The following is a 23,542-nucleotide window of genomic DNA, read 5'->3' on the forward strand; positions in this document are numbered from 1 at the left end:
CCTATCGGGAATCTTAATGGTGAATAAAGGACTTGAGTTCTTATAGATTGATTAATACACAGATATTAGACAGGTGTAACTGCTGGTCATTATAGAGCAAAATGTCTTAAACAAGGGCAGCAGGTACATGGCAACACCACCAGCTGCAAGTTCTCCTCCAAGCCACTCACCATCTGACTTGCAAATATATCGCCGTTCCTTCAGTGAGGCTGGGTCAAAATCCTGGAATTCCTTCCCTAATGGCATTGTGGTTAAATTTGCACCACATGGTATGTAGCAGTTCAGGAAAGCAGCTAACCATCACCTTCACAAGGGCAACTAGGGACAGGCAATAAATGCAAGCCCAGCCAGCAATCCCCACATTTCACAAGTGAATTTTAAAAAATAACCTGTCAAATACAGGTTAATATAGAGCTAGGGTTTTGCTGAAACAAGAACACGTTTTTTCAAAGTTTGAGAGAATTCTGTATGTTAACTCTGCCTACCAACCAATCAATGCTCATCTATTGCGCAGTACAGATATTCTTTTCCCTTCACATTGCAAATTGGCCTGATTGGTACAAAATGTAAAGCTTTGACAAGGTGTATCTTTTTTCAGCATTATTTGAGTTCTGGACAACCAAACAACTGTCGATGCAGCTAGGGATCAATGAGATGTCAGTGATTTGAGATAAATGGCACAAGAAGCTTTGGCAACATAAGGGAAAACCTTTTTATGATCTCAATTGGTTAGGGACTGGAAAGCAGTGCCTGGTGGATGAAGGTACAATCATGGCAAGGGAAACAATTTACAGGGAAATGAGACTCACAGAACTGCTCTTTCAGAGAGGGGACATATAACAAAAGCTCCTAACTTTCTACTGCAAAGGGACATGTGATGGCTTGGCGTCCCTCACTGTGACAAAGAGTTCTCAAGATGAGAAACATGAATTAGAACGCTTCCCCTTTGGTCATTTTATTACTTACAACACAACTTGTCCTTGAAGGTCTTAGCGAACTGATCAATCAAGTCAAAGTTCTCAACCAGGAAGACATGTTCCTCATGTGGCAAGGAGGCCATGGCTCTGAGGGAGGAGATCTCTGCTCTTTGCACCCCGACGGCATAGATCTCAATACCAGACTCCCGAGCTTCCGCTGCTACCTCTGTCACCCGGTCCTGGGGCATCCCATCTGTTATAATGATAGCAACTCTTGGGATTTTCTGTGCCAGGGGTCGGGCACCCTGTTCCTCCGTGAACGCAACGTTCATGGCGTACTGGATGGCTAAGCCAGTCATTGTCCCCTGAGCCAGTGGGATCACCTCTTTGACACTCTTGATCATGTCAGCTTTTTTCTGGAAGGTTTTGAAGGAGAAGACATTCTGGATCTGGCTGGAATACTGGATTAAAGCAACCCTGCCAGCAGCAGGTCCCACATTCAAGAAATTGATCATGTCGATCACAAAGTTCCTCATCAGCTCGAACTCAAACGGGCGGACACTCCTGGAGCTGTCAATAATAAACAACAGATCCATGGGACCTGTTGTGCACTTTTTACCTGAAATGAAAGACAAGGTTTGTTGCAGCAAACTGGGATGACCGTCATTTGAAGTGCATTATTCATTATTTAATTATTTATTCAGATTCTGGAATCTATTGATTTGGAAATTTATGTTCTGGCATACCTCAGCTTCCGTACAGAGATACCCCAGACCTAGAACTATAACCTTTGACCCTTGACCAGCCCAAGGGCTCAGGCAGAGATCCCATTGCTAGGCATCTGAACCATCGGGGGCACAATCTGGGGCACCAACCATATCAGGAAGAGGAGAATCCAGAACAGAGGTCTGGTAAAGGTTGGAGAATGTGGAGTGTGTTGGAAAGGACACACACGATTCTGAATCTTCTTCTCTCAGGAACAAAAGCAGAGTCACCTGCCCTCCTGGTTGGCTTTACAAATTTAAAAATTGAAAGTAATGAGTTTGCTAATGTTTGTGGGCTTCTGCAGCATGGATCTCAAGATGGTTCTCACATGTGGATGGACCTTGTCCCACAAGACACATCTGCAATGACCTTGTCTCAAGTCCCTGTGAATGCTCTGTGTTTTCCTCAGTTCCCTCCTCGTTATATATGTGGTGATGTTTATGGTACACATAGGCCTCTAACTTAAACAGGCTATTCTCAAGTCTTCAGCACTTAGTCTAACCAGGGCTTAGCCTGCTTTTAACAGGAGTAGGTTGCAGATATCATTTCACACTGCTAGAATGGGTAGGGAACTTGACCCTGGTTCTCTTGGCTCAAGAGCTAGGAACACTACCATTGTACCACAAGACCCATGAGGAGTATGTTGAAATGGCTATCCATTTTCTGGGCCAGTTGTTTACATTACTATTAGGTAAGGGAAATCTTGAATAAACAGACCATTAAGGTCAGATCTATGACCTTAAAAGGCAACACTATGAGGAAAGGAGGGGTGGAAAATTATAAATGGTCAGATAACCTTCTTTCACATTTTAGTTGTTTTTTTAATGAATTATTTATTTAGCTTTCCTACTGATTTACTCTAACATCAAACCTTTGTATCTCACTTGACAGCCAATTAGTAAATCTCATCCATTCTAAATTGGCCAATGTGTATCCACTGAAAAATTAACAATGAGGTGATTGTAAAAGATTCTAAAGCATTTTTTTAAAGATCAAGAGAGTTCTTCCATCTGTCCTGGCTAAATTTATCCTATCACTAAAAACGGATTATCTAATTGTCATATTGCTGCCAGTGGGAGCTTCCTGTGTGCAAATTGACTGCTATGTTCCCCTACATTACTAAAGTAAGTCACTGATTATGATATGTCTAGGGGCCCCCAAAGTCAATGAGACCATAAGATACAGAAGCAGAATTAGTCCATTCAGCCCATCGAGTCTGCTCCATGGTTTATATGTTTTCCAACCCCATTCTTCTGCCTTCTCCCAGTAATCCTTGATCCCCTTACCAATCAAGAACCTATCATGGCACAGTGGTTCAGTGGTTAGCACTGCTGCCTCATAGCGCTAGGGTCCCAGGTTCGATTCCAGCCTTGAGTGACTGTCTGTGTGGAGTTTGCACATTCTCCCCGTGTCTGTGTGGGTTTGTTCTGCCCAAAGATGTGCAGGTTAGGTGAATTGGCCATGGTAAATTGTCCATAGTGTTAGGTGGGGGGGTTACTCTTCGGAGGATTGTTGTTGGGCTGAAGAGCCTGTTTCCACACTGTAGGGAATCTAATCTAACCTATTTATCTGTCTTAAGTACACTCAATAATTTGGATATTTAGTTCCCAGTCCTGATCACTTTGCGGCCACACCTCTGTGGTACCTCCAACATCATACATGCGAATTTCAATGTGGGCTGCAAGCTGATTTATCTCGTTTCATATACTACATACATTTAAGTACAAGACCCTCATCCTGTGTTGACTGCCCCTCTTCTCATAGTTGTCCCCTTATCTGCTGTACCTGAAGTTACATTCCTGACCCTTTCCATACTTACTGTCTTCTTACTTGGTTTGGAAACTTTAATAACCTCTGATAAGCCATCCCCTGAGTCAAACAAAGTCTTTTTTGCAAAAAAAGTTTTACTGTTTTTATTACAGTATATGAAGGCTGTTTTGGGGGAAACCAATAATCAATCATGTTGCTCCAAATTGTTCCTGCAAAGATATTTAAGAGTTATTGTCACCAACTGGTTAATTTTGCACAAATTGCCGAGGCAGCACAATTGGTGTGTCTTTTCCTCATATCCAACCCCACCTCTTCCCAGATGGATCCTGGGATAGTGAGCAGAAGGAAGAGTTTCAACCATTTTCATCTACACACCCCTGTGTAGCCTTACAACATCAGGTTATTTGGGAATGTTTCCGATTCTAAATGTGTGCTATAATGTAATTTTAGAAATTCTTTCCCGACAAAGTCATAAGTTTTATATCATAGCCCAAATCTTTAAGTTATTATGATTAATTTAAATTAGGAATGTAACACAAATTCCTAAATATTATCTTACTTCCAATATCTTGGAAATCACAAATTTAGTTACAGCAAATGATTAGGAAGGCAAATTCATAGCAAATGGAATATAAAAGTAACCAATTGTTATGACCGTTGTATTAATGAGACCTCGTCTAGAATACTGTGTACAATTTTGGTTTGATAACGTAAGAAAGAAGATAATTGCATTATAAGCAGTTTCGAGGAGGTTCACTTGAATGTTTCCAAGAATGAAGGGCTCCACTTAAGGGAAAGATTGGATGCATATCTATTATACTTTAGAAGAATAAGAGGTAATCTTATTGAAACATGTAAAATCCTCAAAGGACCTAAAAAGTGGAAGCTAAGCAGATGTTTTGTCATGTGGGAGGGACTACAATTAAGAGTTTAAAATTAAGGACTCCCACATTTAAGGCAGTGATGAGGAGAAACCTTCTATCCGAGGGTCATTACTTTGGAACTCTCTTTGCCAAAGAGCAAAGGAGGCAGGTTTCATGAAAGAGTTATAAGCTCTTGAATGACCAAGGAGTGAAAAGGTATTAGGTGTGGCAAAGCTCCTCTAGCGATTGGAGGCAGTGTTGGCATTGTCAGCAGCTCCTCCTGGTGACTGATGTGAGAATCACAGGCTGACCGAGACTTCAGCCCGTGACTAGGCCTGCATTGGTGGTCCCAAACACCTTTATGGAGATAAGACTTAGACTTTAATATTTGAATGTTTTTCTTACATTTTGGTTTTCTTTTATTTCTGTTGTTTTTAATATTCTGGCTTTGTAATCAAAATGGTGCTAGAGAATGGGACTTTGCACATTTTTCATTGTACTCATGCATTCTTATACTTGAATATATGTGACAATAAAATCTAATTCTGATTCTAATTCTAATGGAAATAGATTTGAACCACTATCAGATGGCAGAGCAGAATTGACTGACTCCTTTTCCTAATTCATATGTGTGCAAGTCTTGTTAACTAGTATAACTTATGACATGCAATATAAAGCAAAACAAGGGACCATTTTGAACGTTGCTTCACAAAAACATTTGTACTTCAACATGGGGAAACATGTATTTTTTAATGTTGGAGGTTTGAAATTCCTACCATTTTCTCTCCAATCCTCAGTTGTAACTCTTTCCCAGGCAGTGAGAAAAGAGGTAGTTAGAGAGTCCTTAAAATGTTTCAGTTTAACTCAGAATCATATCAATATGATTCTGAAGTGCCAGAGGATTATTTTGTTGACATGTCCATATTTCTTTGCTTTCCAGCTATCCCTCTCATTTCAGCCAAAAAGCAGCTAAATGAGATGAATTGACTATGGATTCCTCGACTCCTGGCACAATCCATTGACATGTTGACACTAACAGTTTGCAGCAAATGCCTGACCTCTCCTAAAAATAGGATTCCTAAAATGATGTCCAGTCTACAAGTGAATCGGTTGAGGCCTTCATTGTTTTAGGTGACGTATTGGTCATCCATATTGTGTATCTTATCTCCCAATAGTTTTCCTTACCTTCCTTTCTGTCCCTTATCTTGATTTGTCTTCTTTTGGCTGCTTGAATCCCATCCATCAAGAGAACTTCCATTATCAGGACTAAACCAATTGCCAGAGGCAACTTCATCTTTCAAACTGAGGAGTGCGATTGACTGAGAAACAGAGACAAGGCGTCTGATGAGAGAGAATGAAGAACATTTAGCAACACCAACGATTGGAGCACATTTATCATTTCTTATGTCTGCCACTGTTTCTTACTCTCTGAGGGTATTGATGATAATGATGACAGCAAGTGACACGCAAAGAAGGGCGCAGCTAGAGGATGATGGGAGAAAACGTACAGGTTTAAAGCAAGGACTCAACTAATCCAGTTTTGTTTTAGCTAATTATTAGAGTATGGCCAGCACTGACAAAGTCTGTCCCTTAGTTGCCTCCGCAGGAAGTGGTGTTGTCCCTTCTCTTTGAATCATTGGGCGTTCATGGATGAAGTTATTCTTTGTAAGGTTTTCTAACAACTGCTGGCTAGGCCACTTCAGAGGATAGTTAAGAGTCAACTACGTTAGTGTGGAACCTAACTCACATGTAAAGGCAATAGGTTTCCTTAAACAGACACTGAAAATTGCTACAGAAACTCAGCAGGTCTGGCAGCATCAGTGGAGAGAGAAACAGAGTTAATGTTTCAAGTCTGGTATGACTCTTTTGTTCTGAAGAAGAGTCATATCGGACTCAAAATGTTAACTCTGTTTCTCTCTCTACAGATGCTGCCAAACCTGATGAGTTTCTGCAACAACTTTCTGTGTTTGTTTCAGGTTTCAAGCATTCATAGCATTTATTTTTATTCCAATAGGTTTCCTTCTCTAAGACACCAGTGAACCAATTATTTAACCAATTGAGTACCCTCGTGGTCACTTAACTCAGCAGGTTTTTAAAAGAAATTACAGATATTTTATATCTTGATTTCAAATTCTCAAAAGACTTACTTTAGCTTTGAACTTACATTCTCTGAATTATGTGCCTAGATCTCTGAATTCCAACTCAGTAACATAGCCTGTGTGCAAACCAGAAAGTATTGAACGTACAGGTGAGTTGACTCACATGTAGCACAGAAGGTGGGCACTCAGCCTAATATGATGACACTTTGACAGATCTTGGAGGATTGCAAGTCTGGAGGAGGCTACAGAACGAGGCAGGGGGAAGGACTCAAAAATAAGGATAAGAATTCTAAAATTAAGGCGTCATTGAACTAGATGCCTTATGGGTCAGTACAGTGGGTACATGGATAATAGGTCTTGGCAGGAGTTAGGAAGCAGTGTTTTAGTTGAGTTCGATTTTATTAAGAGTGGAGTCTGCCAGGAGAATAATTTGGTCCTATATTACACAGCTCTAACACAGTGGCTTTGTATCCATCAATTATTGCATTGACTATACTAATTTGCTTTAACATTTGGTATTTGATTGGACTCTATTTTATATTAATAATCCAGATTTTGGAGGACAGGGGATAATTTCAAAGCTTATAGATAGTACAAAACTTGGAAGATTGTAAGCTGTGAGGATAGTGTAGACCTCCAAAAGGACATTGACAAGCTTGGTGGACTGTGCAGATAGGTGGCAGATGTAGTTCAGTACAGATAAGTGTGAGACAATGTATTTTGACAGGAATAGATAATTGGGGGTATTATTTGAAAGCACCTGAAGTTATCAGTAGGACCTGACGCATAGATCATTGGACATGACAAGGCAGATACAGTTGCAAATAAAGCATAGAGAATCCTGGGATTGCTAATAAAGGCATAGAGTGTGAGAGCAAAGAAGTTATGCTGAATGTAAGATTATTCGTATTGGGTACAGTTCTGGGTGCCACACTCTCGGAAGGATGTGAATGCAGAAGAAGTTGATAACATTGGCTCCAGAATTGAGAAACTCCAGGGATAAAGATGGAATGGAGAGGTTGGGATTGTTCATCTTGGAGAGAAGAACACTAAGAGGAAATCTGATAAGAACCTTTCGAAATGGTGAGAGGTCAGGACCTGGAAGTTTCTCGTCCATAGAAGTTTCAAGGTTGAGTGGGCATAGATTTAAAGTGATTTGCAAAAGTAGCAAATGTGATATGAGAAATTTTTTTTTCACTCAGTGAGTAGTTGGGGTATGGAAAGAACTGCCTGGAAGTGTGGTGGCATTGAAGAGAGTATTAGACGATTATTTGGATAGAAACAATGGAGAGTGATATGGGGAAAGGCAGGAGAATAGGTATAAGCCATAATGCTCATGTGGTGAGCTGGTGTAGACTCAATGGGCCAAATAGCCTTCTTCTGCAGCATCACACTCTAACTCTATCAATCTGAGCAGATCAAAAGTCAATGGGGCAAGCAATGTAACATTTTGCCTGGTAACATTTTGCAATAGGAGAAAGTGAGGACTGCAGATGCTGGAGATCAGAGCTGAAAATGTGTTGCTGGAAAAGCGCAGCAGATCAGGCAGCATCCAAGGAGCAGGAGAATCGACGTTTCGGGCATGAGCCCTTCTTCAGGAATTTTGCAATAGCCAATCTCTAGAATGGAGGCAGAATCATTAGTTCATAGTATTTAGTCAGTGATTTGGAATTATTTGTTCAGTAACAGGTGAAGATGAACAAATCAAGACAAAATTTTGCCTGCATACCTGAATAATACTGAATCTGAGAAAGTTAAAAATCACACAACACCAGGCTATAGTCCAACAGGTTTAATTGGAGCACTCCGAAAGCTAGTGTTTCTAATTAAACCTGTTGGACTATAACCTGGTGCTGTATGATTTTTAACTTTGTATACCCCAGTCCAACACCGGCATCTCCGAATCTGCGAAACAACTAAAAAGGCAAACCTCCTGTGTGGGATTCCTTTCCTCACACAGTTTTATCTTGCTGCTTTTCCGATCAGGACTGCCAAACCAGTTCTGACTAATTCTAAGATGAAGAGAAGATTTATACTGAGGTTTAATCTGTACATTTTGGATTAGATTAATGCTGTCCAGACTTTGTTTCCCATCTAAAGATATGGCAACTCGGCCAAGATATATTAGTGAAACATTCTGCTTTTCTCCAGTGTACGTGAAGTGCAGACAAAACAGAGTGAGATCAATGCATTTTTGATATCCAACACTTTGTGGAATATTACATGGAGAAGTTCAGAAGGCAGCCTGTGGTGTGGAACTCCAATCAGTTAGGTAAAAACAATGACTGCAGATGCTGGAAACCAGATTCTGGATTAGTGGTGCTGGAAGAGCACAACAGTTCAGGCAGCATCCAAGGAGCTTTGAAATCGACATTTCGGGCAAAAGCCCTTCATCAAGATGCTGCCTGAACTGCTGTGCTCTTCCAGCACCACTAATCCAGACTCCGATCATTTGCAAACCCTGATTGGATACATTCACACTGAGCATACCCTTGATTATATTGTGTGGGAACATCACCGTGCAAAATGAAATAGATGCGGAAGAGATCGAGCAGTTCAAAACTGTGCATTCACAAAGTGTGTGGGTCATCAGCAGCAGAGTTATATTCAACCACAGTCTGTAATCTTCCAGCCTAATTCATCCTCCCCATCAACTCAATCAGAATCATCAAGCTAAGCCAGGGATTTCAACTGACAATCTTCTGGTTCAGACTATCCACTGAGATACAGGTAGAAAATGAGACCTGTTGAGTGTACCAATCATCTTCTGCTGTTTTGTGCTTTTACTGGCAACCAGTTCTCTCCCGTCCTTAGTTGACTACCTTTGAAGTAATCTGTCCCATATACAAACTGAGTCCCTTTCACTTTCTCACAATGTATGCCAGAGATATTAGAGGCAATTTTTCATCTATTCACTTATTTGTTTGACTGCTTTTTGAAGTTGTCATAGGAAGAGTAATTTTCATTAAATGTTACCATCTGCACTCAGTTCACACAATAAATGACTGATTAATTATCCTGCTGTCTCTTTTACAATAGCCTGTTAGTTGAATTATAAATCTAGATATTAAATGGTTTTAACTCCTTTTACATTATTGGTGGAAGCTTGCCTGTGTTTTTTTCTTTCTGGCTGATGTCTGTCAAGGTCACAGCAAACTAGAGTTGATCTTATGTCAAATTCCACTCACACAAGAGGCTGTACCAAGATGCTTGATAAAATGAGAAAAGGATGCTTGGTTTAGACATATGCTGATCAGTCAGGATTTCAGTGCTATCATTGCAAATCTAAATGCAAGTCAGATTTGTGAATGGGATCTAATAGCAATAGTTGTAAGGGACAGTCCAACCTCACTAACTCTCACAATGCCTTTTCTCCAATGGCCAGCTCAGTGGGACAGATCTCACTTGGTTCTTCTAAGCTTACCAGCTAGCCCTGTAATCCCTTGCAATGATGTTTCTTCCTATTTCTGCACTGTTATCTCCAAGTGTACCCCAATAATCTATCCTTGCAACACACCCTGTCCCTATCCACTATTGTCCCTCAGCAACATTATCCAGAAATACATGTCAGATACCTGCCAATGACACTCATTTCGATCTTTTCAGTGTCCCTCATGACTGTTTCTCTTGTTTCCTGGCACCCACTATAGGGTGAAGAACAACTTTCTCCAGCTGAAGATAGAGAAGGTCAAGGCCATTAATTTTCAGACCTCACCACAAACTCTTGTTAGCGTGCTTCTAATTCTCTCCATCTCCCTCACCATTGGCTCAAGGTTTGTTTATCTACTCTGTGTCCAAAGTGACCCTGAGTTGTGTTGCTGAACCCAAATGGCTCTATCACAAGTCCATCTGCTTCCTATCCAGTGAAGTCATTCATCTCTGCTCTGATGAAGAGTCACCTGGATTCGAAACATTAGCTTGTTGTTTCTCCATGGATGCAGCCTGACCTGCTGTGGTCTCCAGAATTTGTTGCTTTCAGTCATTCACCTCCAATATTGTTTCTCCTGCTGACCCCAGACCCATGGCTTTATCACCTCCACATTCACTCATTCAAATGACCTTTTGGTCAACCTTCTGTCCTCCAGCTTACTGTAAACTTCATGTAACCCTGCTGCCTATAGCCTACGCTGCACTAAGTCCTTCTAAAGGTGACAGGGCAGGTAGAATGAGATGATCAAGGCTTATATTTGCCTTTATTAGCCACAGCACAGAATAGAAGAGTGGGAGATTATGTTGGAGCTGTGACAAACACCATCTGGGCCACGTACATAGAAGATTTACCAAGCTATTGTCCAGGTTGGAGAAAATGAGGAAAGATTAGATTAAGGAGGGTTATTTTCTTTGGAACAGAGTTGGTGGAGGGGATGCCTAATTGGGTGTATAAAACAGTGAGAGCTCTAGATTGAGCCTCCCTAATCATTCTCTTCCCCTTCCTCTTGGCTAAGGAGTTCATGATCAAGCGGTACAGATTTATGGTCAAAGCTATAACAGTAAAAAAGGATTCAAAAGGGATTTTTTTTTCTCTAGAGGATGGTGAGAATCTGGAACTCAATGCCTGAAAGAACAATAGATGAAGAAACCCTCACCCCATTTAAAAAAGACATTGACTTGAGCATGGAAAAGTATGTCCCTGAGGAGGTGGTAAATGGGATTAGAGAGGCAGGTTTCTCATTGGCCAGCCATGGAGATGATGGGCCAAATGGTCAACTCTGTGCTGTAAATTTCTAAGGTTCCCATTTCAGTCAGCCATCATGATTCGTGAGTCCCCTATATTCAGTTACCCAGCAACCCTCCGTGTACACATTCATCAATCTGAAGGTATTGATATAGATAGGAGCTGCCTCATGTTCCCTTCATTCAGGACGGCACTGACACACACCTCCTGCAGTATCCTTTTAGAGCAGGTCAGACAGTGATTTCAGACAGTGCAGATGGTATTTCAAAGCCCACCCTACAATGTAAACTGGACAAATTCCTTGCTCCGGGAGACCTAGTATGCTGTAGGAGCAGTCAAAGTGGATGTCGACTGCCGTTCAGTGTAAAGTATGTAATCCATGGGTTCAACTCCCATTCCAGAGATTGAAAATAAAGCTCATGCTGACACTCCTAGTGTCAAACTGAGGGTGTGCTGCACTGTCAGCGGTACCGTTTTTCAGATGAGATATTAACCTAAGAGACTACAATGTTGAAGGACAAGGCAGTCCTTCCTGATGGCCTGGCCTACATTCTTCTCTCAACCACAATCACCTGAAAGAACAACATAGAAAATGGTGGAATCGTTCAATACTTTTGGCAGGTGAAAATGAGGACTGCAGATGCTGGAGATTAGGGTCAAGTGTGTGGTGCTGGAAAAGCAGGTCAGGCAGCATCTGAGGAGCAGGAGAGTCGATGTTTCGGGCAAAAGCCCTTCATCAGGATTTGCCCGAAACGTTGACTCTCCTGCTCCTCAAATGCTGCCTGACATGCTGTGCTTTTCCAGCACCACACTCTCAATACTTTTGGCAGCCTGCTGAGTACTTCCAGTACCTTCTGTTCTCATTTCAGATTTAGCATTAGAAGTATTTTTTTCATGCTAAAGGAAGATAATTATGACATTGCACATTTAAATTCGCTCTTGGCAATTCCTACAACAATAGTGACACTTCAATTCTATTTCAATAATAGCAAAGTACTTTGGGATGCTCTGAAATACTGTAAAGATTTGCTACTCATTCAGGCTAATTAATGCTTTCATTGGCTGGACATTCACTTCTGTGGGCACCAAAAATACTTTTTAATCTCGGTCTTATTAATTTTGTACTCAAATCCCTGGCTCTGTGCTGACTACTACAGTTACATCTGTTCTGAAGAAGAATCCTATTAGACTTAAAACATTAACTCTCTCCACAGATGCTGCCAGGACTGCTGTGCTTCTCTGGTACTTTTTAGCTCGATTTCAGATTTCAGATTTCCAGCATCTGCAGTATTTTTCCTTTATCTCCATTATCTGTCTCTGGCAGCAATTGTCATCCCGATGGTTTGATTTGGAAAGGCAAGATGCAGGAAAAGGTATCCATTATATCTTAAGACCAGAAAGGTGCCTTGAATCTCATGCCTTTAGTTTTCCTGTTAAAGGTTTTTATTTGTGCTTTTGCTAAATAGATAGTACAGGACCAGAGAGTTACAACCTGAAGTAACACTATCCCTTTAACCAGAGAACAGGGGACCCAGTTTCATTGTAAGGCTGTTATCATGTTCTGCTTCCAGATGGTGATTAGAAACTATTCAGCGAAATTATCACCTTGTAAAATGTCTCCTAGCAAACCTGCTGCCTTTCCCAGTTACTTATTAACCAATGCATAACATGTTTGGAGAAGTCAGTCATAAGCAACTATTATATTTCATGCTGGATTTCCCATCTCCGGTGGAGGAGGATGTTGGAGGTCGGGTTGGTGTGGGAAACCAGTCAATCAGGTCAACTCTGCCGTGCATCTGACCCCACCTGTCTGGGTGGTGCTGGCTTTAACAGAGAGGGCCTGCTACTGGACATTCCACTGCAGCTACAGGAGGGAGACGGTAATAGCAAAGGGTGGGAAGTCTTGGGCGGTGTGCATGGATGGAAGCCTCTCCCTGCACAGCCCCGAAGAAGGTTTAGCAAAAGAAAGATCAGCCGTGGTAACCCATCACTGGTGAGGTGCCACACATTGGGCCCTCTCTCTCAGTCCATGACTGTGCTTCCTCTCCTGCTGATTGCAATGTCACACCACAACCTCTGTCGTTACCTGGGACAAGTGCATATCACTGAGTTACAGGTCAGCCATGGAGGACAGGAAGAAATCTTGCCTTTGATTCAGATGGCTGAGGGTGAAACTACAAACCAGAGACCTCAACACAAAATCTGGGTGTTCATTCTTGCAGAGTATAGAGGGAGTGCTGCACTGTCAGAAGTGAGTATTTTTCTTAAGATGAGATTGAAGTACTGTCATCTCTCATAAGTGGACAGGAAAGTTCCTATTTGGTATAACATACAGAGTAGCAGGGATTTTGTTTTGCTGTTCTTACTGAAATTTACCTGGGGAAATCGCTTTAGCTCAGTTGGCTGGTTGGTTGGTTTGCAGTGGGTTCAATTCCCACCATTGGTTTGAGGTTCCCATGAAGAACTCTCCTTCTCAACCTCTTCCCTTGCCTGAAGTCTGGTGGCCCTCAGGTTAAATCACCAGCAGTCGCTTCTCTTTAATGAGAGAGCAGCCCCTATGGTCTAGTAATCCATCATCTGATACCTTAAACAGATTGTCTGGCCATGATCACAGAAATTTAAGATATTTGGATAGGTACAAAAATAGGAAAGGTTTAGAGGGATATGGGCCAAACACAGGCAAGTGGGAGTAGTTTAGTTTGGGAAACTTGGTCGACATGGACTGGTTGGACTGAAGGGTACGTTTCCATGCTGTACGACTCTATAAGCAATGGTTACAGTACAGGAGATTACCATTCAGCCCACCCCATCTGCACTGGTAAACACAATGCTGCTGTTTGTGGAATCTTTCTCTGAATACATTACCGATCACATATCCTAGAGTTCAACAGTGATTACTTTCATAAAGTGCTTCATTGGCTGTAATGTGCTTTGGGACGTCCTGAGGGTGTGCAGGGTGTTATATAAATATAAACTCTAACATGACTCCAGTACAGAGGACTGAAGGTTTCACTGAAGAAGCCTATTGTTCAGTGTCCCAAAGTTTCAGATTCGTCAATTCCCCGGTAATAAAAACTATTGAAGGGCTTTTGAACAGCTCTTCAGAGATGTTTGAAATAATCTAACCTTTGCGTCAGGCTTCCTGTACAGTCTCTGAAACTTGTGTCAGAAGTTTGCCATACAAAGGGAGCTCTTGTTGTCCACCCTCCGCTCACAATCAGTTTGCTTTCTCCACTCTGCACTCTAACTTTTAACAGATTCATCTCAAATGTCATTGGGGCAGATTACACGACAGTGAGTTGAATTAACCCTTGAGCCACCTGTCATAGAACTGAAAACACATAACAGAAAGACCCCTTTAACTCTTCCCTTGAAGGACAAGCTAGATCCTGTATCTATCTAATTAACTCTGTTGAATAGGGACAATTAAAACGTAAACATTGATTATTTAGTTGTCAGACTTGAATAGAGGAGAGTTAGAGATGATTGACATGTTTATATTGATTAAAGAAGTTGATACAAAGGACAGAATTCCTGCTAAACCTTTATAAAACTCTCATTTCTGTCTCTAGAAGATCTGGGTACAGGCCCTACCTGCCCCAGAGAAGTAACATGACATTTCTGAACAGTCTGGTTAAAAATATCTAAAACTCTAGTTAGGCCTCAATGGATCATTTTGTCCAATCCTGGGCACCATAAAGGCATTAGATATTAATTGTGCAAATTAAGGTTAAGTGTATACAAGTGAGACATAATCATTAGACAACTACTTGAGTACATTTAACGAGACATTAAAAGCTTATCACTTGTCACTACTGTTTAATTAGTTAACTGAATTATTAGTTCTTGATTGGTTAATTAGAATAGTATAAAGGAACAGTTTGTAGCAGCTGAAACACATCATTGCCCCCAGCAACACCACCTTGTTTCAATATCTTCCTTTTCAAGTGTTGTTTTCCCTACCGTGTCCCTATAAAAGGCTGGTTATTTATTAATCTGCTGATTTGATGCTGAATAGAGAACATTCCTCTGTGACAGTGAAAACCATGGGGACTGAAACACCTCAAGTCCCCAAACGCAACTGAATTATGATCAGTTTTCTTTAAAAGTTTGTTTTTGTTGCAATCTGTCTTAAAAGAGGTGTTTGGTTTTTGAGGATTTGAAAGAGACCTGACAGATTGGGAGAAGAGAGAGCACATATGATCCATTGGTATCACTTGAAGTTTCTGTAGTGGGCAGCTCAAGGGGAAAAGCACATCATTTCCCTCCTACTCCTCCTCCTTCTCCCCCACCCCCCCCCCCAAGAAAATTTCATTTAATAAAATTTCCTTCAAAGCTTTGTTAGCAGACCTTCTTTTGTTAACTTAATTTGTTGATTTGATTTACTCTTATTTTGATTATGCAAAGCATAAAGAAATATACACCGTATGTAACACTGGTGGCATTTAAACACTAAGAAATAGGAATGGGAGTTGGCCATTCCTCATATCCTCTTTCCTGGTAACCCTGGATTTCCCAACTGATCATGAATCTATTTCAGCCTTAAATATACACTAGGATCTGACCCCACAGCTCTATGGCAAGGAGTTCCAGCATCTCAACCCTCAGAAGAAATTCCTCCTTGTCACCATCTTAAATTGAGGCCCCTCTATTCTGAGACTGTGCCCTCTGGTTCTAGACTGTCCCATGAGAGAAAACAGCCTCTCAGCATTTACCCTGTCAAGTCCCTTAAGAATCCTGAATGTCAATGAGATCACCCCTCATTCTTCCAAACTTCGGCGAGTAGAGTTCCAACCTGTTTAGCTTTTGCCCACAAGACCCGCATACCGGGGAGGTGTAGAGTTAGGCAGGGTGCATTGGTAATGGTTCATGTTATGAATAAATCTATAATGGAGTAAAGATTGATTATCCTTCACCAAACTGGCTGTCAGAGGTTCAACAGGTGAGGGAGGTGCAGCAAAGATTTACTGGAATGGTCTCAGGGATGAGGGAATGCAGTGATATGGCCAGACTAGAGAAGCTGTGCTGTTTTCCTTAGAGTATTTAAATTATGCTAGGTTCAGCGAGAATGAATAAAACTTTCTTTCCCCCCACTCCCCACAGAGATCACAGATTCAAAAAGTGATTTGCCGACATTATCACATCAAGGGGATATGAGGTGCCACCAGATATTTAACCAATAAGACTATCATACAAACACAATGAGTTTATTGGCACTTTTCAGGAAGGAGTTTTGATCTCCAGCATCTGTGGTCCTCACTTGCTCCTCGTCATCTTTACCTAGTCTGGTCTACATGTGAATTCCAGTCTCCATCACAGCACTGGGTTAAAGGCAGAATCTTACCTGTCGTGTTAGGATAGTCTCCGAGGGTGGGACCAGGAGTAGGTTAGGACAGGGCATTGAGTGAGTGAGCTGATGAGGTCCCTGCTCTACCATTCCTTTGATCAAGGGTTGATGATGGTGGAGTAGGCAAGTAAGTGGAATTGAGGCCACGACCAGAGCAGACTCAAGGGTACGAATGGTCTCACTTCTGATGTTCTTATGTTCTCTGGCTGACCTTGCTAGGGATGGAAGTTGGAGGGAATACCTACCTGGTTGCAGTGAGCAGATAGTTTGCAATATGCAAGTGCCCACTTGTGGGTAGTTGGAGGGTGCTGCAGAGGGCAGGCATATTAGAGGGCAACACCAGCATATTCTTGATGGTGTCTGTCCAGGCCCTATAATTACCCCCTAGTGGGGTAGGAGGCCACATCCACAGCCAATGACCTCTCTTCTAGGTATCTAGCAACAGTGGCCACAGTTTATAACAATAAAACAGAGGTTCTCAGAGAGCACCTGATGCATGGAGACACTTCTCAAGTTCACCTACTCAAGCTGTGGGCTCCATCTTCACTGCATAGGACACAGCAGTTCATAGGTTCCGATTCTGAATAACTGGAGCATCTCATCGCGAGGTTCCTCGTCTTGTTCTCTCTCGTTTCCTTGTCTCTTCTTGTTAAGTTTCCCCTCTCCTGGCTCTCTCTCTTTGCCAGGTTTCCTATCCGTCTCCCTTTGACAAACTCCTTTACTCTCTCTCTCTTCCCCCAGGCTTTCTCTTTGCTAAAAGTTCTCTCTTTACTAAGTTCCCTGTCTTTGTTAAATCCGCTTTCTCGTTTCCTTGTTGACAGATCATGGGAGGGGAGAGGGCGTGAGAACCAGCCGCGTGTTGAGCAGATTAGACCACAGGGAGAAAGTGCCGGGTTCTCAGAGAGAGAGAGGAGCGGGAGCGAACGCACCGAGCCCCGGCACAATGTCCAGGGATTCTCCGCTGGCCGCGCACCAGAGCCGGACCTACTGCAGTAAGTAGCCGGGGCTGGAGACCAGGTCCTACCCACTACCCAATATACTACCCCCCCCGAGAGGGAGGGGGTGGGCGGGCTTAAAGTCAGAAAGACACTGAGTCCAATGTGTACAACAGCCACACGGACATTCCACAATTTCACCTGAAACTGATCATTCCAACTTCCCAATGACGCTTGCAATCTGTAACTGATTGGATTGGCAGTTTTACTGCAGATTGCGCCAATGCTTGTTTGGTTGGTCACTATTTCACAAAGAATTTAATTGACTGTAAAACGCTCCAGGGCGTTTGGAATCTCCACCGTGTGGAAGCAGGCCATTCGGCCCATCGAGTGCACACCGATCCTCCGAAAAACATCCCACCCAGACCTATCCTGTAAGCCTGCACTTCCCATGGCTAACCCACCTAGCCTGCACACCACGGGCAATTTAGCATGGCCAATCCACCCTAACCTGCACATCTTTGGACTGTGGGAGGAAACCAGAGCACCCAGAGGAAACCCACGCAGACTCAGGGAGAATGTGCAAACTCCACACACCCAGTTGCTCCAGGGTGGAATTGAACCGGTGTACCTGGTGCTGTGAGCCATCATACCACCCAATTTATTGACTAACTCAATCAAATAAAAGAATTGTCCTCTGCTGAATGTTGCAAGGAGGAAAATTCCAAGCTTCAGGTCTGTGTTGAGGGAACCACTAAAAGTTTGGAGAAACCTCCCCCAATACACTGTGTGTATAAGTCACAGACTAAGGCCTTTCTTCCTTGATGATATCCCAAAGGTCTGTTAACATATAGACCCCCTGGTAGCTTAGATCATAGAATCCCTACAGTGTGAAAACAGGCCCTTCGGCCCAACAAGTCCACACCAACACTCCAAAGAGTAACCCGTTCCCCTACCCTATATTTACCCCTGACTAATGCACCTAACCTACACATCCCTGAACACTACTGGCAAATTTAGCATAGCCAATTTACCTGCCCTGCACATCTTTGGACTGTGGGAGGAAACCCCATGCAGACACAGGGACAATGTGTAGGCTCCACACAGACAATCATCTGAGGGTGGAATCGAAACAGGGACCCTGGCACTGTCAGGCAGCAGAGCTAACCACTGAGCCACCATGTAGCTTGTGTTGTATTGTAAATAATTTTGCTGATGTTTGGTAAATTTTCAAGTTTTGCATTTGGATGGAGGTACCTTAGAGTGCAAAACGCTAGGAAAGTTTTTTTTTGTATTTCTATAATGTTGGACTTGAACTCTTGTAATGTACTTATACATAATTTATGAATATAATATTTTTGCAAATAAAATCAAAAGAGACACTTAAATCCCTTGAGATATAAAAGATAACTCCTAAATTTTATAACAAGCTCCAATTTAAAAACAGCATTAACAAGCTGCAACTGTGCCCTTTATTACTATGCTCTTGTATTCCAAATGCATTACAATGAGAATGGAATAGAAGTTGGTGCAGAGATCAGGCACGATGGGATTGAATGGTGATGCAGTTCAGTGGGCCGAATGGTCTACCACCACTCCAATTTTGTTTGTTCTCATGCAGTCCAAACTTGCTGATAGAGGTCGAACAATCCCCTTGCAGACATCCCCCTGAGGTTGTCAAAGGCGCTATATAATTGCAGTTTCATCCTTTAAAGACAAGAGTTGAAGCAGAGATTGAAATAATGGATTACTCATTGGAGGCCAGGATTGTTTTAAACATTGTGACTTTAAGTTCTGGCATTCCCTGTCTTTCACTTTCTGCCTCTCTCTTAGCCTCAAAGATACTCAATAAAAGCTAACTCCTTTGACCAAGTATTTGGTTGTTTGACTTGATATCTCCTTCTGTACCTTATTGAGAAAATTTTTATTGATAATACTCTCTTTGAGCTTCTTCAACCTAGGAGAAGTTTTATTCCAGCATTGTTGTTATATAGCTAATATGAAAAGCTTAAAAACATTGGCTGGTGATTTTTCGCATCCCCAAAGTTGGTGAGGAAGATCAGATAATTGAGGATGGGGAAGTGGGGGGGTTAGTCCTGGAGAGATACTTGTCTCTTTCCTGCCACCTCAGCAATTACTAGGAAGGTCCCTGGGTGACCAGATACCAGCTTTTAAGTGGTCAATTAATGTCCACTGATAGTCCATAACACAGCAATGACCCAATGAGCTGCCTTCTTGGCAGATAAGAAAAATGGTGGTCTTTCCAAAATGATAACTGCGGCAACCTGTCTGATGGGTTTGTGAAATGGGGACATATTTCCCCAAACCTGGGGGCAACAGGGATAGGAGGTGGCCACTGAAAGCCATTGAGCTACCCTTGCTCCTGACATTATGAACTCCCCCAGCAACCCCCTGTCACCCCGACACAAACAAATCTCTTCATTGTTGCAACTCATTTTGGCCACACTCCCTGGGTGTCCGGCAATGCTGTTTATTAGCTAGCAGCCTTGGGCAAGGTGGAACCTCACTGGAGATGCTCCTGATTGAATGTAAAGCTCACTGTCAAGTACCTAATTGTTGCTTGATCTGGCAAGCTTTCTCATTGGGAAGTTTATTGTCTCTGAAATCGCCTTCCCCAACTCAGAGCATTAAATCTCAACCGGATTATTGTCCAGTTGAGAAACACAATACATGAATTGTGTGGAAAATGTCATCGAAATACTGAACTCTATGTTGATTGGTGAATGGGTAACAAGGCATAAACTCAGAATTAGAATAAAAACATAGAGCAAGTATTTAGATGCATTGTTTGCCCCGTTTAATTAGCTCATGACTGATCCGTGTCTCATTTCCATTTTTCCGCCTTTGCTTCTTGTAACCCTTTCAAAAAAAAGTATTCGAAACTCTATTTTTTTGAAAGCTCTCATTGTATTGTTTTGAGGATAGGAATTCAGATTTCTTTTAGACTTTGTGTGATAAATCCCGAATGGCTGACAATATAAAACTGGATGGGATTGTGAGGAGGATGCAAGGAGGCTTCAAGGTGATTCAAACAATTTGAACGTGCAGGTAAATGCATAGCAGATGCAGAATGATGTTGTTAAACGTGAAGTATATTTTGTTGTAAATTCAGAAAAACGGACAAATATGTAGATTATGATCTGGTGGAAAATGTGGATGTATGATATAAGAACTGCAGACATCATAGAATCCCTACTGTGAGGAAAAGGCCATTCGGCCCAACAAGTCCACACAGACCCTCCGAAGAATATCCAACCCTCCTACCCTATTACTCTACACTTGCCCTGACTAATGCCCCTAGCCTACACATCCTTAAGTACTATGGGCAATTTACATGGCCAGTTCACCTAACCTGCATATCTTTGGACCGTAGGAGGGAACCAGAGCACCCAGAGGAAACCCATGCAGACATGGGGAGAATGTGCAAACTCCACACAGACAGTCACCACTGAGCCACCGTGCCACCCTATGAAACACACAGAAGCAGAAATTGCTAGAGAAACTCAGCAGATCTGGCTATGTCTGTGGAGAAAGAAACAGTTAGTGTTTCAAGTCCTATGACCCTTCTTCAGAACCCCCTTCTGTTTTGAACAAAGGTCACTGGAGTCAAAATGTTGACTCTGTTTTCCCTCCACAGATGCTGCCCCAATCTGCTGAGCATCCCCAGCAGTTTTGCAGTTCTCTGTTTTATTTTGATGTACAAAGGGATATGGGCATCTTTGTAAAGCAGCCAAAGAAAAGTGAATATGGAAGTGCAGTAACCTATTAGGAATACAAATGATAAACTGGGTATCATTACAAGAGGACTTGAGTTCAGAACTAGGGATTCCATACTGCAGTTACGCAGGGCTTTGGTAAGACCACAGCTGGAATATTGTGTGTGGTTTTGGTCTCTCTACCTAAGAAATGACAAACTTTCATAGAATGTGTGCAGTGGAGGTTTGGGATGGCAGGACTGTCCTTGAGAACAGATTGATTCGACAGGGCCTGTATTAATAGGAGTTTGGAAGAATGAGAGGGGATTTGATTGAAATTTGTAACATTCTAACAGAGCTGGACAGAATGGATGTTTTCCCTGGTTGGCAAGTCAAGATTCTGAAGTCACAATCTCAGGATGTAGGGTAGGCCATTTAGGATTGAGAAGAGGCGAAATTTCTTCACTACAGGAGACTGTGGAGGCCACATTACTGGATATATTCAAGAAAGAGTTCAATATGTTTTAGATTTTAAAGCAGAAAGGGTATTCCGAGAAAGCTGGAATATGACATTGAGATAAGGATCAGCCATGATCATATTGAATGGCAGAACAGGTTTGAAAGGCCAAATGGTCTCCTCCTGCTCCTAATATCTATGTTTCTATGAATGGCATAATGTTCAAGCCAAAGGCCAAATGCTGGAAAGTGAGATTAGTGCAGGCTCAATGGGCCAAAAGGCCTCTTCTCTATTGTACGACTTAATGACTCGAATAGCATTGAAAGCAAGGCATTTTAAACTCTCATACTCATGAAGGTCAAACAAGGAAACTTACTAAACAAGATATATAAACTAAACATGAAATTGAGCTGATGTATCTGGGTTTCAGGAGGTTGCATTGTCAAAGCTTGGGGCCTCATGTGGTTTTACCCTGTTAAATCCTCTTGGCACAGAGTGGGACAGAGGGCTTCAGATGTCCATTGGTCCAATATATTGCAACTGCATTTAGTCAAGTAGTTAATGGTTGGGTGAAGAGAGTGAGGATTAGGTACCATGACAGAATCTACATTTATTCCTTGGAAATGCAGAGGATAACAAACATTCCATTTGGAATGTTACCTGGCTGAAGAATTTCAGTTATGATAAGAGATTGGACATACTGGGGCTGTTTTCCTTCAGGTAGAGGAGATTGAGAAGAGACATAATTGAGATGTATAAAATTATGAGGGGAATAGATAGGGTAGACCGGAAGGAATGCCTCCCTTGTTAGAGGGATCAATGACCACAGGACATAGATTTTGGTCAAGGGGCAGAAGGTTTGGAGGGAGATGTGTGCAAAAGCTAATTCACCCAGAGGATGTTAGGAATCTGGAACTCACTTCCTGTAAGGATGGTAAAGGCGGAAACCCTCAACGTTTAGGAAGTATTGAGACATGTGCTGCCAAGGCATACAAGGGTAGGGCCAAGTGCTGGAAAATGGGATTAGAATATTTAGGTGGTTTGTTTTTGACTGGCGTAGATGTGATGGACTGAAGGGCCTTTTTCTGTAGATCTCTGTGACACTGACTCCAATGTTGACCAGGAAACTGAAGATAACTTTCCTGCTATTCTTCAAAATCTTTTACATCCACTTGGGCAGGCATTAGGTCTTCTCTAGGATTTAACATCTTAACCAAACATCGGTGCCTCTGACAGTGAAAGCCTCCCTCAATACTGCACTGGAGTGTAAGCTTTGACTTGAACTCGGAGCTGTGGGTCTTTCAGTTAAGAGGGCTACCTGCTAAGCTACACGACTGCTATTTGCTTTACATATCTTTTTTCGGGTCATCGGACACATGTTCTCGCCACCCCTTGGGTAAAGAGATTTCTCTTGAATTTGTTATTGTATTTAGTTGTGACTGTCCTTGCATGAGTGACTGTCATGACTCTGCTTTTGGTTTTGGATTTCCTCAGAAGTGGAAACATCTTCCACACTACACTATTTGTAATCTTAAAAACCTTGATTAGATGCCCTTCACCATCTCTAATCTGGAGAAAAAAAAACCCCAGCTACTTCATTCATTCCCAATGTTCCTAGCCTTTTGTTTATGGTAGGATTGGGGGTGGCATGGTGGCTCAGTGGTTAGCACTGCTGCCTCACAGCACCAGGGACCTGGATTCGATTCCAGCCTCAGACTGTTTGTGTGGGTTTCCTCAGGGTGCTCCAGTTTCCTCCCATAATCTGGAGATGTGCGGTTTAGGTGAACTGGCCATGCTAAATTGCCCATAATGTTCAGGGATGTGTAGATTAGGTGCATTAGGCAGGGGTAAATGTAGAGTAATCAGAATGGGTTTGGGTGAGATACTCTTCAGAGGGTCAGTGTGGACTTGTTGGGCCAAAGGGCCTGGTTCTACACTGTAGGGATTCTATTGTGTACCCTCTATCCTTTTAAGTTTTTGTTAGAAATCTTTTTATTC

General features: G+C 42.2%; 2 protein-coding genes across 6 annotated transcripts in view; one reads left to right on the plus strand and one right to left on the minus strand.

Moving 5' to 3' along the window:
• Window positions 1-23,542, minus strand: part of matn4 (matrilin 4) — a 72,308-nt gene that overhangs the window by 29,958 nt on the left and 18,808 nt on the right. For 2 of the 5 annotated variants that reach the window (XM_043710854.1, XM_043710849.1), the window contains exons 1-3: window positions 16,960-17,270; window positions 5,501-5,656; window positions 967-1,536 (exon numbers count right to left, since the gene is read on the minus strand). In XM_043710854.1, the coding sequence (XP_043566789.1) occupies window positions 967-1,536; window positions 5,501-5,609 (679 nt within the window). In that variant the 5' untranslated portion in view covers window positions 5,610-5,656; window positions 16,960-17,270. Of the gene's footprint in view, window positions 1-966; window positions 1,537-5,500; window positions 5,657-14,215; window positions 14,300-16,433; window positions 16,452-16,959; window positions 17,271-23,542 lie in introns of those variants that run through there. The other 3 variants (XM_043710853.1, XM_043710852.1, XM_043710850.1) reach the window with 3 other exon arrangements.
• rbpjl (recombination signal binding protein for immunoglobulin kappa J region-like) overlaps window positions 16,994-23,542 on the plus strand; it is a 67,043-nt gene continuing 60,494 nt past the window's right edge. The window contains exons 1-2 of the mRNA XM_043710855.1: window positions 16,994-17,007; window positions 17,258-17,428. Of these exons, the coding sequence (XP_043566790.1) occupies window positions 17,380-17,428 (49 nt within the window). The 5' untranslated portion in view covers window positions 16,994-17,007; window positions 17,258-17,379. The remainder of the gene's footprint in view (window positions 17,008-17,257; window positions 17,429-23,542) is intronic.

The sequence above is a fragment of the Chiloscyllium plagiosum genome, chromosome 20 (assembly GCF_004010195.1).
Source record: "Chiloscyllium plagiosum isolate BGI_BamShark_2017 chromosome 20, ASM401019v2, whole genome shotgun sequence".
NCBI lineage: Eukaryota > Metazoa > Chordata > Chondrichthyes > Orectolobiformes > Hemiscylliidae > Chiloscyllium > Chiloscyllium plagiosum.